Below are 16,864 nucleotides of genomic sequence, written 5' to 3'. Positions count from 1 at the left end.
GTTCTCAGAAAACGGCAGCTTCTTTCCTTCCTTCTCTGGGCCTCAGTTCCCCCGGCTGCACCGCCTAAGCTTGCTGCCACCCCCGCTCCTCCCCGCCGGCCCCTGCCCGGGCTCGTGTCCCACTGCGCCGGCTCGGCCGCCAGGTGGAGACAAAAGACAGAGACGGCGGCGAGGTACCGCACATGCGCACTCCGGGCGGTGCCTGTCCGTGCGCGCCCTGCCTACGTCACTTCCGGCGCGAGGGGCCGGGCCGGCCGGGCGGGGCGTGCGGGTCGTTCTGCGCGCGCTGCCGGACCAGGCGCCCGCCGCCCATTGACCCGCGCTCCGCCCAGTAGCCGGGCCGGTGAGTGCCCGCGAGCCCGTCCGTGCGTCCAGGGGGCCGGGGAAAGGGACCCCTGAGAGGGAGGGGTAACCGGAAGTGGGGGACTCGAGGAGAGAGACCCCAGGAAATGGGGACACCTGGGGAAGGGGTGACAGCCGGAAGTGGGGGCCGCAAAGGGCTGCCGACGGGACGTCTAGTCTCGGGCTCCGGGGGCTCTGGCAGCCTGACCTCCCCTTGTTTGGGTGGCGTGGGGAGAAGGTGCCGCTCACAGAATGACGGACTCCAGGTGAGGAGGGTTCCCGGCTGCACCCTGACGAACGGTGCCTGCACCGCTCCCTCCCCCCACCCGTCGGTCGGTTCGCCCGGCGGTGACTGAGCCCGGCCCTGCTCGACCCCGCGAGCCCCTGGGGAGTCAACGGGAAGCTCCGGTGTGGGCCGCGCGCATCCGGCCCTTCCTCACGAGGTGTGTACCCCGGCACGTCGCTCAGCCTCACGTCACCCGCCCGTCGCTGCCGAGCACCGTCATGTGCCAGGCCCGGGGTAGCCGTGAACATGCCAGGCAAATTGTCTGCCCCCGTGGGATTTACATTCTAGTGGGCGCTTTCCTCCTTTGTAAATGGGAACAGTCATAGAGCTGTGACCAGAGATTGTGAGGATTAAATGAGAGAGAGATGTAAAGTGCTTATCACCGTGCTTGATACATGGTAAAATGCTCAAGTACATGTTATCTCTTCATTATTGCACTGTGAGTTAAACTTCCTAAGGCAGAGAATTATATTGTTCCCCGTTGTATGCTCAGTGCCTATGAGCGCAGTGCCTGACACCTATGGTAGGTGATCAGTAATTATTTGGTAATGAATGGATAGGGAAACTGACTCTGAGGAGTGTTCATGTAAATACCCATCACACTGGAATGCCATTTCTGAAAGAAATAGCTGCTGTGGAAAACGAGGGAGTCACCCCGGGGGAATCGGGGAGGTGACATTGAAGCTGGGTCTGTAAGGTGATGAGTTGTCTGGTTGGGAACAAACAAGGAGAGGAAATTCCAGGCAGAGGTGTCATAACTGCAAGAGGCGTTCTGAGAATGGTGGGTCAGTAGTTTGCTTCGACTGGCATTTAATGTGCATTGAGAGGTGGGAAACTAGGAGAGAGGCTGGAAAGGACTTTGAGGCTAGGAGAGGGATGTGGGACATACAGTATTTCTCCTGGGTAAGTACTGAATTGGGATTACAGGCATCTGTTGGTAACGCCCTGGAAACAGAGCCCAGGGTGGGTCCTATCAATCTATGATTGTTCCATTCCTTGTTCAGCATACCTCTGCCACGCAGATTAAACTCATTCAACAAATATTTATGGAGCTCAGACTGTGTGCCTGGCACCCTGTTAGGTGCTGGGTTTAAGGTGATGAGAAAGACAGAAGACAGATGTGAACATTGCCCACTAATTGCCTACAGACAATTGCGGTGGAATGGGAGAAGTGCTATGTCAAAGAGCTCCTGTGGGGAAGGCTTCTAACCTGACCTGGAGACAGGCAAGCTGCCTCCTGTTCAAGCACCATCATCTCTCGCTTGGATCATTGCAGCAGCCTCTGAATGATCTCTTCATTTATGTCTCCATCCCCGTTAGTTCATTCGTAAGACAGCCAGGTAATCCTTTTAAAATATAAATGGTCATGTTACTCTACTGAAAACCCTCCATGGCTCCCACCAAACTCAAAGTCTAACTTTTTATTGGCCTGCAAAGCTCTGTACCAATGGGTACCTCTCTAAATCCATCAGCTAATAATACTCCCTCCCTTGCTCATTTGGCTCTAGCCACACTGGCCTTCTCTTCCTTCCTCAAAAAAGCCAGGCATGTCCCTGCCTCTGGCTTTGCACTTGTCCCCCCAGATACCTACACAGCTTGCTCCGTCATCTCTTTTGTCTTTGCTTCATTGTTACTTGGGTGAGGCCTTCCCTGACCACCCTATTTACAGTTGCAACTCCTATCCCTAGATACATTCAACCTCTTTCCCTGCTTTATCTCTCTCCATAGTACTTATGTTCTAGCAGACTATATAGTTTATTTTGTTTATAGTGCCCCCACCCCCAGTAGTATCTAAGCTCAATGAAGGCTGGAGTTTTTTATTCACTGCTGTATCCCCAGTGCCTGGAAGTGGGCCTGGTACATAGTAAGTGCTCAATATTTGTTGAATGAATGAAGTGGCATCTAATTGGAACTTAAGGGTGAATCAGTCAGGTGATGAACTGGAGGAAGAGCATGTTAGTTGGAGGAAACAGGATGTGCACAAGACAAGAAAACACCTCTGGGAAGAAGTGAAAGAAGCTGGGTGGCACTGGAGGTTAGAATGCAAGGAATGGAGTGGGCAGACCTAAGACTTAGGGGAAATGACCTAGTCACAGTGACTGCCGTGCAATTGCGGGTGACTGGCTATGTGCAGAGACCCCTAAGAGGTCCCTGCCTTCCTTGTTGAGCTCCGTGCAATTGCGGGTGACTGGCCATGTGCAGAGACCCCTAAGAGGTCCCTTCCTTCCTTGTTGAGCTCCAAGTGGGAGTTCAGTGACAGCCATGGGCAAGAGCTCGGGATTTGGAACTGGACAGCCCTGCTGCTAGCTTATTCCTGGAATATCTAAGGCTGCTGTTTTTGTTTTTCATTTGATAAGTGTGCTGGTTTCGGTCTTCTAGGAAGCAGACACCAGGATGAGATTAGACATGAGAGAAATCTATTGGTGGCAACGCCCATGAAGCATAAAGGGAGGGGAGCTGGCCCCTGTGAAGGAGATTTGGGCAGGAAGTCTTGGACTGCAATGCAGGTCCATGAAAGGTTTGTCTGGCCAGGCTGATAGGTAGTCCTCACGGCAGAGTTGCCTCTTAGAGGAGTCCCATGTCTCAGTCATTGGCTGCGGGCAGTCTGTGGAGAGTGACATCCACTGAATGGTGGATCTAGAGGGACATTAGCTAGGCCCATCCATCAATTATATTTCACCCCAGCAGGAGATCTGATGACTTCAGTATCATGGCCACCATGTTAAGTTATATTGTATATGGTAAACAAAATTCAAACAGTACAGTAAAGTCTCTCCCACATTAAATATCTGGTTCTTTAGTTCTGTTCCCTGAGAACCACTGGCAACAGTTTCTTATATCTCCTTTCAGAAATGTTAGGTGCATTCACAAATGTATATATGTATATATTTTTAAAACATAAACACAATTATTTTATGTATGCTGTTCTACAACCTGCTTCTTTTCCCTTATAAAAATTTTATAAAGTTCTACCTGATTTTCATGACTGAATAGTATTCCATTCATATGGTGATATTATTTAACCAGTCTCCAACTGGTATGTAGTTAAAGTGTTTCCAGTCTTTTGCCATTATAATCAATTCTTGTGATGGTCATCCTTCTGTGCATACATTTCCCACACATATAAGTGTATGTACTGGAAATGGAATACCAGAGCAAAGGGTATGTGGTTTTAATGTTTTAACTTTTTATTTATTTTTACCTGAAAATATGTTTATTGATTAGAGAGAGAGAGAGAAACCTCTACGTGAGAGAGAAATACTGATTGGTTGCCTCCTGTACACACCCCTGACCAGGGATCAAACCCACAACCTAGGTATGTGCCCTGACTGGAAATTGAACCCACAACCTTTTGGTGTACAGAATGATGCTCCAATCAATTGAGCCACCTGGCCAGGGCTAAATTTTGATAGATGTTGACAAACTGACATCTAAAGAGGCTATATAATTTATTCTCCCAACAGCAAGCATATCAGAGTACCCATTTTACATTTTTCCAATCTGAATTTCAGAGTTGTTTTAATTCACATTTCTTTAATTATGAGTAAGGTCAAGCACCCATTCATACATCTGCGAGCAAGGCCATGATGTTTGATGAGGAATGTGTTTCCTGCTGTAGGCCTGGGTGCCTCTGGAGCTTCTAGCTTCGTTATCTGGGGTTGGACTTGGGCACATGGTTCAGATCCAGTTTACCCCTACCCACCCAGTTGAGACCACTGCTCTGAGGTTACTTGGCTTAACAAAAATGTTCCTGTCCCCCTACATCAGCTGCCCTGGGGTTTGAAATGACCAATTAATAATGCTGCACTTTATTAATTTTGCTTGGGGCTTCTGTTTTAACAGGGATTCTAGTACCTAATGTCAGAAGAAAGTGACTCTCTGAGAACCAGCCCTTCTGCGGCCTCACTTTCCGAAAATGAGCTGCCACCAGCACCGGAGCCTCCTGGCTATGTGTGCTCACTGACGGAAGAACTGGTCACCAAGGCCAGGGAAGAGCTGCAGGAGAAGCCAGAATGGAGACTGCGAGATGTCCAGGCCCTCCGTGACATGGTGCGGAAAGAGTACCCAAACCTGCGCACCTCTCTGGATGATGCCTTCCTGCTGCGCTTCCTCCGAGCCCGCAAGTTTGATTATGACCGGGCCCTGCAGCTCCTGATCAACTACCACAGCTGCAGGAGAAGCTGGCCCGAAGTCTTCAATAACCTGAAGCCTTCGGCCTTAAAAGATGTCCTCGCTTCAGGATTCCTCACCGTGCTGCCCCACACTGACCCCCGGGGATGTCATATCCTCTGCATCCGCCCAGGTATTGCCATAGGCTGTTGCTGGGTGTGTGTGTATATACAGGCTCTTTTGGGGATATGTCTGTCTAGCACCTTCTCTTCCTTTCCTTTTGCCTTTTGTCCCCTCCCTGTTTTAGTCAAGGCTCTTTTAATGGCAGATGACAAAGCCCTACTCAACCTGGCTTAAGAAAAAAAGGAGGGCCCTAGCCAATTTGGCTCAGTGGTCCCAGGTTCAGTTCCAGCCAAGGGCACGTATCTTGGTTGCAGGCTTAATCCCGGCCCCTGTTGTGGTGCATGCGGGAGGCAACCAATTGATGTGTCGCTTTCACATCAATGTTTCTCTTTCTCTCTCTCCCTCTTCCACTCTCTCTCTCTTAAAAGCATTGGAAAAAATATCCTTGGGTGAGGAGACAGGAGCATCTTATAGAACCAGTTTGCTGAAGGTGCAGCAGCTGTCACTAGGCCCTGGAACCCAGAACCAGAAACAGAATCCAGTTCATTCCTCCTTCAGAAACTAAGCGAGCCCTTCTCCCTGCCTCTGCCTTTCTGTCAGTCTGTGTCTCTCTCTGGGCCACACATTTCTGATGCCCTTTGCATACTTCTTCACTCTTCTGTCTGTGGCCTGGCTTTTTGCTGCCTCTGTACACATGGCTAGATCTGGCACACCTAGTTGGTTTACCTGGCCACCCAACTAAGTTCCTTCAATGCAAATTCCAGATTTCCAGGGTTGGGTATCTGGTGGGCTGAGAAAGCTGCCCTGGTTATCAGGTACAAGCAGGGCTGCCAGGACCCCTGGCCCCATCCCTCCTTTGTGAGTAGGTGAGGTACAGATATCTGTGTGGGATGGGCAATGCCTGGGAAGGTGTCAATCTACCACATGCCTCCACCCCGCCCCCAGCTGTAACATTTGCCATCAGACCAGTGCTGAGACAAAATTTGAAATTCAGATTACAGTGTTCTTCCCGACAAGCCAGGGAAGGGAGGACTTGCTGGCAGCTCTCTTTGCTCATGCATACAAATGCCTCCTGAAGGGACTTCTGATGGGGAGTGGAACCCTTCCTGCACTTTCCTCTGCCTTTAAGCCCCACGTCGCCATTTCCGTTAGTCATTTACCAAACCCTCTTTGGAGACCAAACCATTTTCTTGAGCCTTTATTGTGTTCCAGGCACAGTGTTAACTGCTTTACCTGCTATTTTAGGCACTTTCCAAAATGAGGGGTGCTTATTTTTAAATAAGCAATGCAGTGGCGATTTCTGGGCACCAGGATACCTAGAAACTCAGTCATGGGTTTTCCTGCTGCTCCTTTACTCAGCCCATAAGACTATTATGAAACAGTCAGATATTACCACACTGATTTCACCTCTTTGTGTGGCTTCAACCCCTTGCTTGTGAGATGAATTTTCCCCCCATATGTCTGAAGTGGATCTAGACCTCCTCCCCACTGACTCAGCCTTTTAGAAAGCGGCGTACACAGAAGGTTTTGTTCTCAACTGGGGATTGGCTTTGCCTTTTTTAGAAGCTCTTTTGAGACATCTGTGGTTGAAAAGGATGGTAGACAGTTATTTAGAAGCAAGTTTAATTGGCAGCAATATCAAACAGCAAGCTGGCACAATTTTTGGACAAAGATATCTTCATAGGAATTTTGTTCATTTTACACATTCTGTTGGTGGTGATCACATGGAGTTTTATCTTTCTAAGAAAGGGTCCCACAGGTTTTGGTGGGATTTTCTTTTTTTTATGCGTTCATTGGTTGTTTCTTGTATGTGCCCTGACCTGGGATTGAACCCAAAACCTTGGTATATCAGGATGATGCTCTAACCAACTGAGCTAGCCTGCCAGGGCCTTGGTGAGATTTTCTTGAGAATAGTGGTTAATAGTCAGAAGTTGTCACTTTCATCTTTATACCAAAGAAGAAAGACTCCCTAACTATGTGAGAAGTATTAAAGGAGCATCCAGCCTGGAAAGGGGAATTTGCTCAAACTACGGCATTAGAAAGTTGTCTCCATTGCCGCTGTCCTAGGCATGGGCTTCCTTCTCAGACCAGCTCTTGTCTCATGGGGCCCCTGAGTCTCAGCCTCCCATCCTCACCATTCCAAGAGGAAAGAGAGATCTTCTCTTTCCAAAGTCCCCTTGGCACACTTGACCTGGCTTGAATCACACACTGTGGCCAGGGGCAAATAAGACCCAGATTGGCCAAGCCCACACCTGGAGCCAGGAGTCAGTTGTCCCCAAACTGCATAGCTACCATGGGAAGAGGTGGTTCCCCAAAGAAAATCAGGGTGATGTTCTGAAGATAAAGTAACCCATCTGATGGCAGAAGGCATACATGTCCATAAGGTAAGTACTATTGTCCTATTGGCCAGTACTCTTGGCCAGTGTTCAGTGGTTAGAGCGTCGGTCTGAGTATCGAAGGGTTGCGAGTTTGATCCCTGGTCAAGGGCACGTACCTAGGTTGTGGGTTGATGCCCTGCCCTGGTCCGGGCATATGCGGGAGGCAACCAATTGATGTTTCTCTCTCTCTTTCTCTCTATTTCCCCCCTCTCCCACTCTCTCTAAAAATCAATAGAAAAAATATCCTCAGGTGAGGATTAACAAAAAAATTATTATTATTATCCCATTATACTTAGGAGGCAGTGTAGGCTCAGAATAAGGAAGTAACTTGCCCATGGTGTAACTTCAGAGTTCACACTTTGGACTTCAACACTTAACTGCATTTCCATTTCAGGAATTAAGAAATATCAGCTGCTGCTGAAGGTGTCTGATTTCCTAACCTAAATAGAGCCATGCTGGTAGAATATCATTTTGCTTTTCCATTTTTAAATGACAGTTTTAGCATGGAGATAAATCTTAGCCTGTCCAATTGTTTGTATTTATTTATGTAACATACTGATCATCTCTTATAACATTAGACAGATGGATACCGAGCAACTATCCAATTACTGAAAACATCCGAGCCATATACTTGACATTAGAAAAACTCATTCAGTCTGAAGAAACCCAAGTGAATGGAATTGTAATTCTTGCAGACTACAAAGGAGTGAGCTTATCAAAAGCATCTCACTTTGGCCCTTTTATAGCCAAAAAAGTGATTGGCATCCTTCAGGTATGGCCCCCATTTGTCGTGTGCCTGTTCTGTGGTTGTTTTGGGCCCTGTCCATTTACCCATATGATACACACACCCCACTTCCCACTCCTACAATCAGAAAAATACAAAAGCATTATGGGAAATGTAAAAATTCTGTGTACCACTCATTCCCATGAGGGTCTCTAGTAGTTTCTGAGGTACCTTCAATCTAGACAAGATCAGCTTTTGAACAAGAGTCCAAAAGCCAGGAAAATTCTTTCTCCCTTTTTTTTTTTTTTTTTGGTCAAGAAAGTGAGGAGAAATTCTCCTAACAAATGAAACAGAGCTTGTGCTTCTGCCCAAGGTAATAGAGCCTGTCCTGCTGCCTGTGGGACCCGGGCACATGGAGCACTGTTGGACTGTTTTGGCCAGGTGCTTTCATCCCTCAAGGTCTGTGTCTCAGAACAAAAGTCACTGAGAACCATCAGGTTCTTATATATCTTCACAGTGTAATGGTTTACAAAGCACTTTTCAGTCATCATAGCCCATTAAGTGCTTCTAGGAATCCTCTTAGACAAGTCAAGAATTATTTTTCCTTTTTAGTAGATGGGGAAACTGAGACCTAGAGGATATAGTCTGGCCCATGTCTTTAACAGGCTTGACTCCTAGTTCATTCTGACCCAGCCTGCAGGGGTGCTGCCTCTTGTGAACTGTAGGGCACCAGATACAAAACAGTTCTCAATGTGTTTAAGGTCCTACTGTGCCCCAGGCTGATTATTTAAATATCAGTGTTACATTTGGTTGTTATCAGAAGTTTGAATTCTGGCTTCAAGGCAGTGCTCTGGCTTTCCTTAGCTTCCACTCTTCTTTTGATGCCTCCTGCTAAATTCCATGTAGATTCAAGGGTTGATATAATGAGTTTGGATCATTGTTTCCTGTAAGAGGATCTGGGAGACAAAATTCCAGGGTTAAATAAGTTTGGGAAATATGGTAAAGCAAGCCCCTTCCTTGTGAATGTCACTGTAAACATTTGCATTTAAAGCTCTGAACAGTCCTGCAGTTAAGAAAGTCTGTTTGACCATATTTAGTCTACTGCTTCTCAAACTTACCTACCGTGGAACCGTTTTTTGCATCACACCTTGTAACATCCTGAGAAATGTACTTTGGGCAGTACTGATTCAGAAGGTGTGTTACTTACTAGATCCATCCACATAGTCTCAGATAATTTTTTACCTTCCTGCTTAGCCCCTTCTTGGATTTCTTTGAGGAGAACATGAGAATCAGACCAGACTGATGTTGGGGACTAAAAATGAAGACGATTTCACTGGGGGAGGCAGGCTGTAGTAACAGACAATTTGCAAATACTCCATATGTTCTAACATCCCCTTCCCTTCCCCCACAGGATGGTTTCCCCATTCGGATAAAAGCAGTCCATGTAGTGAATGAACCTCGAATATTTAAAGGCATTTTTGCCATAATAAAACCATTTCTGAAGGAGAAAATAGCAAACAGAGTAAGTGATGATCCTATTGACTTACGATACTTTTTTTTGCTTCCTTATTTGTAGCATCTATAAGTTTAATTGTGACATCAATAAACTTATCTTAGTTTATTATTTTTGCCCGGGGACTATTAATTTGGAAAGTACAATGAACAGGCCTTTCTGTGAAGGGAAGATGAAATTAATAAGAATATAATATTTGACAGTAGAAAGAGCAGAGCCAGGATTATTATCCTAAGAGCTTCCCTGCTCTGTAATCATTTAGACTTGTTAATATGCTGGGCTGGGCATTGTGAACCAACATCATATTTTACATGTAAAAGGACACGGAAAAGGGTAGTCCAGGCAAGTGGTTAAGAAGAGTTATGGAGATTTCTTACTATAGCTCCTTGGGTTTCAAAATGCCATCTAAGCCTTTCCATTTACCTAATTTGTTGCCTCGCTGTATTATAAAGTTTGTGGAATGATTCAAGGTTTATGAAATATGTGAGTTTTTAGCTTAATTCTTTTTAAAGAAAGGATAGATGACACTTTAAAAGGGGGAAGAGCCACTTCTCTTAGCCTTTCCCAGCACTGTGATTGAAATGTGAAGGGTGGTAGTTTTCTTCTTCTCTAGGCCTAGGAACACTGTGATCACTCCAAAGACTGGGTCTTGAATTTTATTTTTCAGAGGAAGCACAGATAGAAAATCTCAGGATTGCAAGGGAGGGAACTTAAAATCCAGATCCCCTGGCCTTTTCCCTGAAGGTTTTAATGAATCCATCACCTCAGGGGTGGAGCCCAAGAATCTGTGATTTTAAAATTTCTTAGGTGATTCTGATGCACAGTTAGGTTTGAGAACCACTAACTCAGTGGCTTTCATGCCTGGGTTTGAGCATATGTTGCTTTCTGGAGATCCTATTTGCAATCGGCTTTTCCCAAAGCAGCTTTTGGGCCAGGTTCTTTGGGGGTTTTTTACATCTGTGAAATGACCTTATTTGTCACCCACAATCTTGTTCCTTTGGTCCTTCATATGTTCATTCATTCACTCAAAAAATATTGATCAACTATTAATAGAGCAAAGTCTCTGCCCCTAGGAAGCTTACATTTTAGGGAGACACAGACAGTGTATTATGTATGTTATCTAGTATTAGAATGTGATAAGTGCAATAGAGAAAAATAAAGCAGCAAAAGGGGACAGTGAGTGTGGGAAGAGGGAGAGGGTTGTAATATTCAATAGGGTGCTTAGAGGTAGCATCATTGAGAAGTTGGCATTTGAGTAAAGACTTGAAAGAGGTGAGGGAGTGAACCTTACAGATATCTGGGACCAGCGTCAGCCCTACCCTGAGGTGGGAGCATATCCGGCATGCTGGAGAAGTAGCAGAGGGGAAGTGGGAGGAGAGGAAGGCAGAGAAGTAACAGGGGTCAGATTGTGACAGGCCCCGTGGGCCATCATATGGACTTTGGCATTTAGTCTGTGAGATGAGAGCACTGGAGAGTTGTACAGAGGAGTGACGTGATCTGACATCCACTGAAAAGAGCTTAGACTATGGTGGCACAAGGGTGCGATCAGGGAGACCAGGAAGGAGGCTGTTGTGGGAATCCAGGTGAGAAACTATGGCGGCATGGTTCCATTAGGGTGGCAGCAAAGTGGTTGGATTCTGGGTATATTTTGAAGGACCAGCCAACAGGGCCTGGAGTATAAAGAAAAGAGAATTAAAGATCCTCAAGCTTTTCGAGGAACTGGAAGGGTAGAGTTGCCATCAACTGTTCCTTTATTCATTCAACAGATACTTATTTGAGCACATACCATGAAGAAGGTTACTGAATTACTGATTAACCTAAGGCCATGTATATTTTTATTTCCTTTCCCTCTAGTTTTTCCTCCACGGATCTGACCTGAACTCTCTCCACACAAACCTTCCAAAAAGCATTCTCCCCAAGGAATATGGGGGCATGGCTGGTGAGCTGGACATCACTGCCTGGAACACAGTGCTGCTGGCCTCGGAGGAGGACTTTGTGAGAGAGTTCTGCCAACCTGTGCCTGCCTGCGACAGCATCCTGGGCCGGGCCCTGCTGCCTGAGGGGCTGACCTCGGATGCTCAGTGTGATGACTCCATGCGGGCTGTGAAATCACAGCTGTACTGCTATTAGCCACTCCCTTGTGAGTGTCACCATCTTTAAATCCTTTCGTTTTTTTCCTATGGGGAGGCACAAGGATTCATTCTTGCTCCTTGTACTTAAGCTGCAGCGTGGAGGAAAAGCCTGTTGTGCTCCGAGGGTGAGCCGAGGGGTTCGCGCTTGGTTACTTGAATTAGTCCATAGAAGACACGGAAGATGTTCCCAATGAGTCCCAAATGTTTGGAGTCCCAGTTTGCAGCCATTAATCCGGAAGCTGTATCTGGTTCTTACACATCTCAAAGCAGGAAAGATCAGGACCAAAGTCACTTTGCTCCCACGTTCCAGGAGGAAACAGCCCAATTGGCCAGTCAGCACACTCCTATAAAACACTTTGGTCAAGCCTGCAAGGTGTCCACATGTGAGACTTTGGGAGTTTGTGGCTTTCACGTGAACCCTAACTCCAGACTTCTGTTACTCATCAGGAATCTACAAGTTTGTGGGCCAGGCCCTTGTTGCCATTATGGGTTTGGAAAGCACTTTATCTGAATCAGGCATGCGTTGGGACATCAGCAGCACTTCCTGATCAAATTTGGGATCCAGAGACTTCAAGCACCTGTGGGATTCATTGATTGAATCTTGCAGTAGAAACTTGTTTTCCCAAATCCACAAAGCCTTAGCCCTGGTTCTCAATAGAATCATGCAAGGTCCTAGAAGTATGTAATTTTACCCAGCCTAAAATACTGGAGGCCAGACCTGTGTAGCTAAAAGAATTCTGGCCTAAGAATTAAGAGACCTGAGATCCAGTCTCAGATGTGTGGCCATGGAAAAGACCTGGGCCTTTGTGAGCCTCAGTCTCCTCATCTGTAAAATGAGGCTAAATGAAATGACACTGAGGGCCCTTTGGGCTGCTGAGGTTCTGGGATTTGATTTAGTTACTGAACGTTAGACATCGCTTTTCTGGCTAGAAAGATGACTCTCTAGCTGCAAGTGGCTGGATCCTGTTTTTTTGTGGTACACCTGGCCCTTTCCAAGAGGGATGTGTCAGTCGCCAGTTGGCCCTGCCTTTAAAGAAACAAGTATGTATATTCCTGGGACTCAGCGATACCAACTGCCTTTTTGAAGTAAGGGTTGAATTTGAAAAGAATGGCTCTTGTGAGAGCAGGCAGGTGAGATGACTAGGATCTTGTATGACTTCCTCCCATCCCTGTGAATCTGGTGGTATATTGTAAAGCTGGCAGCAGGGAATGGTTCAATTACTTGGGATTCTGAAATGCTGGTCTCTGGAAATGAATACAAAGGCAGGTTATTGCTGGGTCACTTCTGGGGCCCCTGCCCTCCCAAACCCACTTGAGTATGTCTCTCTGGTGTGGGTGGGCACACTTAAATCTGTCCAGCCAGACTGAATGTTCTGCATTTCAACACGTTAGACCCTTCCTGTCAAGAATTCAGCCTTTGCCCAAGCATCAAACGAGGTGGTTCATCTCGTGGCTTTTGACCTATTTCCTTTCCTATTCATTCCATGTAAATTATGATGTTAAAAAGTGATAAGTACTATGTGTTGTGTGTGTACCTTCTCTGTGCACTTATTAGGCTACAAGGCAAGGTGGACAGCTCAGGAAGAGAACAGTACACTGGAATTCAAAGGCCAGTCTGTTGCAAATAAGCTGTTCATCTTTATAGCACTTCTGAAATTGTCTGGAGAAGTTGTTGGTGGGAATTACTTACCTCATTAGTGCCAATTCTAGGGAAAGCTCTTTTCACCATAGGTACTAACCCTATAGGGACCTGGCTGAGCTAGAAGTGCCAACAGGCACACCCCTGGCTGCCTCTAGTTCCGTCTAATGATGATGTGACTAGCATTGCTGAAGAGAGCTAAATAGAACAAGTGGAGTGGCTAATGTAGATAGAGGGTTTGGAATCCATCTGCCTGGAGCAGAAATTAGTTAGAGGCTTTCTTAGGTACCAAACAGGAAAAAGAGATTAAAAAATAGAAAAAAGCTAGACAGAGAAAAATAAATTGCTCAGCTCTACCAAGTTTCCAAGTTTGAAACTCTGCATTGCATTCCATTGCCTTTGTCTGTGTGACTTCACGTAGGGGTGGCCAAGCTCACCTAGAGAATTATCTGAAACCAGGAAGAATGTTGTTCAGGCCTTTGTAGTTGGACCAAGGAGCCATTTCTTTCAGCTTCTGAAAGGAGTTATAGCCAGAGTTTGTTTGCCTGCTTTCTGGAACTGCTGCTTTGTTTTGATTCCAAAGAGAGATCCAATAGTTCTAGCACCTCAGGAGTTTGAACCAAGCTGCAAAGCCAAGACCTCCCTGGGTGAAAATCAAGGCAGCCTGTGAGGCTTCACCAGGCATTTCCATTGTTTCCCCAGTAGGGGGACTGGAATGACCAAGGGAGCACACTGGGAGCCTTACTCAGTGTTGGAGGCACACTGATAGCACAGCAGTGAACAGCGGGAGAATGGGGAGTGTTTTCCTACATTTAGGAAAAAAGCTCTGGCCCATTTCAGAGGCGCCTGAAAATGCACTTTTCCCAAAATTCAAGGTAGTGTAGTGTAGGGAAGGAGACTGGAGTCCCAGCTGTACCTTGCTGTGTGGCATTGGTTGAGCCACTGAATCATCACACCCTGACCCTGAGTCCTCCATTTCCAGCGTCAAGCATCCTGCCACTGGGACACTGTACTCCATCATACTGGAGGCTGCTGCCCTCACCCCCCAATCTGGGTTATTCAGGAAATGTAGGTCTGAATGAATTGGCACCTAAAGCTTCCAAATGAATCTGTAAATATAGGTAACATGGGGGTTTTCTTCCTCCTTCCTCCCCTATACTACCGCACAGAAAAGGGTTCCTCTTCCTGGAACCCTGTTCTACCTTCACAGGGAGAGGCTGAAATCTACAGAAAGAAATATACAGAAACTGCCAGAAGTGCAACCCTGGCTTCCTCTTACTTGCTTGTGGCCAAGGTGGCTTTATCTCCCTCATACTTCATCCTGCTTTCACAGGGAGCAACCTGTAGTTAAGTTTACAAACACTTCAGCTTACAAGATACATTGTTTGCCAAAAAGCTGCGGGGCAATAAGAAGTATTTTCCCCAAATTCCTGTGAGACATTCAGCCTTTCAGAATTCTCCTGGTGGGCAATTTCTTAAATGCCATCTGATTCTCAGATCAGTCATGGGATTCCTTTTGTATTTGGGTAGGCAAAAACTAGTACTGTGCGGCATTAAAGTTTTCAACTTTTAAGGTTTTCCTTTGAAACCTCTTTCATTTAGGAAGAAAAATGTTAGCTAATGTGTAAGTGTGCTGTCCTGTGGCATGAAAGGTGTGGAGATGCCAAACAAACATTTTGACTGTTCAGAAATGTCAGTTCTCACGCCTCTGTATTGGGATGTTAATTTTGTAACTCTAAAGTCAATTCCTTTCTGCTCTCCTGACTCAGAAGTGGTTGCTTGAAATGCTAGGAGCAGCAGCATCAGTCAGATAGTCCTCAGTAGAAGCTGCTCCACGGGGAGGCCCAGTGTGATTTGTGGATGAAGATCCTGGTGATGAGTCTACTGTTTGCCAATTGGTTGCTTTTCCTTCCATCTTACTGGGCAGTGTGTTCAGTTGGGCAGCCAGCCAGCTGCCCTTGGGGCTTGTGGATGTGCCTCGCCTCTGCATATCAGGTGGGACCCTGTTACAAGTGAAATACTTGAACCTTCTCTGGAGCCAACAGCCTCTGACACCACTCTGATGGGTGGGAGGTGGGCTAACTTTCTGACCAGGTTGGGGCACCATTTCAGCCACTGGTCACATTCCTCACTTCAAACTGAAATTCAGTTTGGCTTTGAGTATAGGGACACATGGTGGTGGATTCATCTACTTCAGTGTTTGTTTTGACCAAAAGTTTATTTTTCTAGTGCATTTTCTAAGTCAAAGTGGTGAAAACATGTAATTTTAGCATGCATGACCAAGTCTTAAACAATAAAAATCCCTGTAAGGTTGAGTGTGTGTGGAGTCCCTTTGTGACAGTGGCAGTTTGGATTAAGGTTTTGAGGCTTTATTATTCATGGTATGCAGTGGCCTGGGCAGAGGCACCCTGCAGCGGAGGCAGGAGGGGCACTGACACCACAGGGCCTTCTGTAGATGTAGGGCTGGCTGGTTGGAGATCACATACAGTTAGAAGCCACCAGCGTGTAGAAAGGATGATGGGGCTGGATGCACATAGTGGTGGAGACGATGTGCACATTTTTCAGTTCTCAAGGCCTAGCTACACTTCCCAGACCGGCCCTGAGTCCGTCCAGTGATAGTGAACAATTCCTGAGAGCTCACGTGGGCTGGGCATCAACAGTGTTCTTCACATAATCTCATTTAACCATCACACCCCCTAATGAGGCAGTATTATTGCCCCTGTAGGGGGAGGCACAGAAAAGCTGAGCAGCTTGCCCAAGGACACACAGCTGGTCAAGTAGTAGGACTGGGATTCAAAGCCAGGCAGTCAGGCTGGAGCCCACTATTTCCTCCTGTTGGTGCTAGGCGGTGCACGTCTCTTATTGTTAGCCCAAAGATGGAACACAGAGGGACAGAAGGAACTTTGAGGGTGAGGAAGCATCAGTCTAAAAATTGGCTTTATTTTTTTTAGGTTTCTTAAAAATAAAGCAGAGGTTCTTAACCTCTGACACTCAAGTTGTAATTGAACATTTTATTCCAGAAGCACCTTTAAGTAAACCCAGACTCCCTGGGAGGGTTACTAGGGTGTGGCTTGATCAGCTGGTCCTCTGCATGCTCAGCCATCTACCTGTCCAGTTTGTTTCTATAGAGGAGCATGCATTTTCACCAGGGGAGACAAAATACAGGTCCCCATGGTGGGTCTGGTGTGTTGGTGATGGCTCAGTTGAGAAATACTCACATTCAGGATGTCTATACAACTCACTGTTGGCTTCTGATGATTCAACAGGTGAGTACTCACACTGCAACATCGCTCTTCAGGTCAGCCTTCCCTGAGGAAACCGTGGAGCTTAAGCTCCGTCTGTTTCTCATACCTGGAAAAATGGAGCTAATGGCTCCAATCCTTCTTACCTTATAGCGGTGTTACAAGGATATTTATGAGGCACTTATACGCCACTGGAGTTACCGTCCATGTTATGAGTCGGCACTTTCTTTTCTAAAATACCTTAGTTTTTCCCACTGCCCACTCTTTACATTGTACTCGTTTAGCATACCTATGGTAAATGGCAGCAGATGTTTCACATTATTGCATTTATAGTTGGTGAGTAATAAAATCATTTAAGGTGCCAGTTTACTGGAA

At 46.4% G+C, this 16,864-nt stretch overlaps 1 protein-coding gene across 3 annotated transcripts; it reads left to right on the top strand.

The window, feature by feature from the left end:
* Positions 1-228: 228 nt before the first annotated feature.
* On the top strand, positions 229-15,562 carry TTPAL (alpha tocopherol transfer protein like). Of its 3 annotated transcripts, none has more exons than XM_081149465.1 (5): positions 229-343; positions 4,472-4,931; positions 7,818-8,011; positions 9,375-9,485; positions 11,331-15,562. In XM_081149465.1, exons 2-5 carry the CDS (start codon positions 4,487-4,489, stop codon positions 11,604-11,606), a joined length of 1,026 nt encoding a protein of 341 aa, XP_081005591.1. In that variant the 5' UTR covers positions 229-343; positions 4,472-4,486; the 3' UTR covers positions 11,607-15,562. The 3 variants fall into 3 exon arrangements, with proteins under 3 accessions (XP_081005591.1, XP_081005590.1, XP_081005592.1); XM_081149464.1 differs by having other exon boundaries at positions 242-785; XM_081149466.1 differs by having other exon boundaries at positions 257-608.
* The last annotated feature ends 1,302 nt before the right edge of the window (positions 15,563-16,864 follow it).

Source organism: Miniopterus schreibersii (genome assembly GCF_964146895.1).
Source record: "Miniopterus schreibersii genome assembly, chromosome: 10".
NCBI classification, from domain to species: Eukaryota; Metazoa; Chordata; class Mammalia; order Chiroptera; family Miniopteridae; genus Miniopterus; species Miniopterus schreibersii.
This window is presented reverse-complemented; position numbering and strand designations above follow the sequence as displayed.

Bases quoted from the DNA above. Each gene is read 5' to 3' on its own strand.
- TTPAL (XM_081149465.1), top strand. From the start codon at position 4,487: ATGTCAGAAGAAAGTGACTCTCTGAGAACCAGCCCTTCTGCGGCCTCA. The intron at 4,932-7,817 runs GTATTGCCATAG...TTATAACATTAG, and splicing joins TATCCTCTGCATCCGCCCAG to ACAGATGGATACCGAGCAAC. The intron at 8,012-9,374 runs GTATGGCCCCCA...CTTCCCCCACAG, and splicing joins AAGTGATTGGCATCCTTCAG to GATGGTTTCCCCATTCGGAT.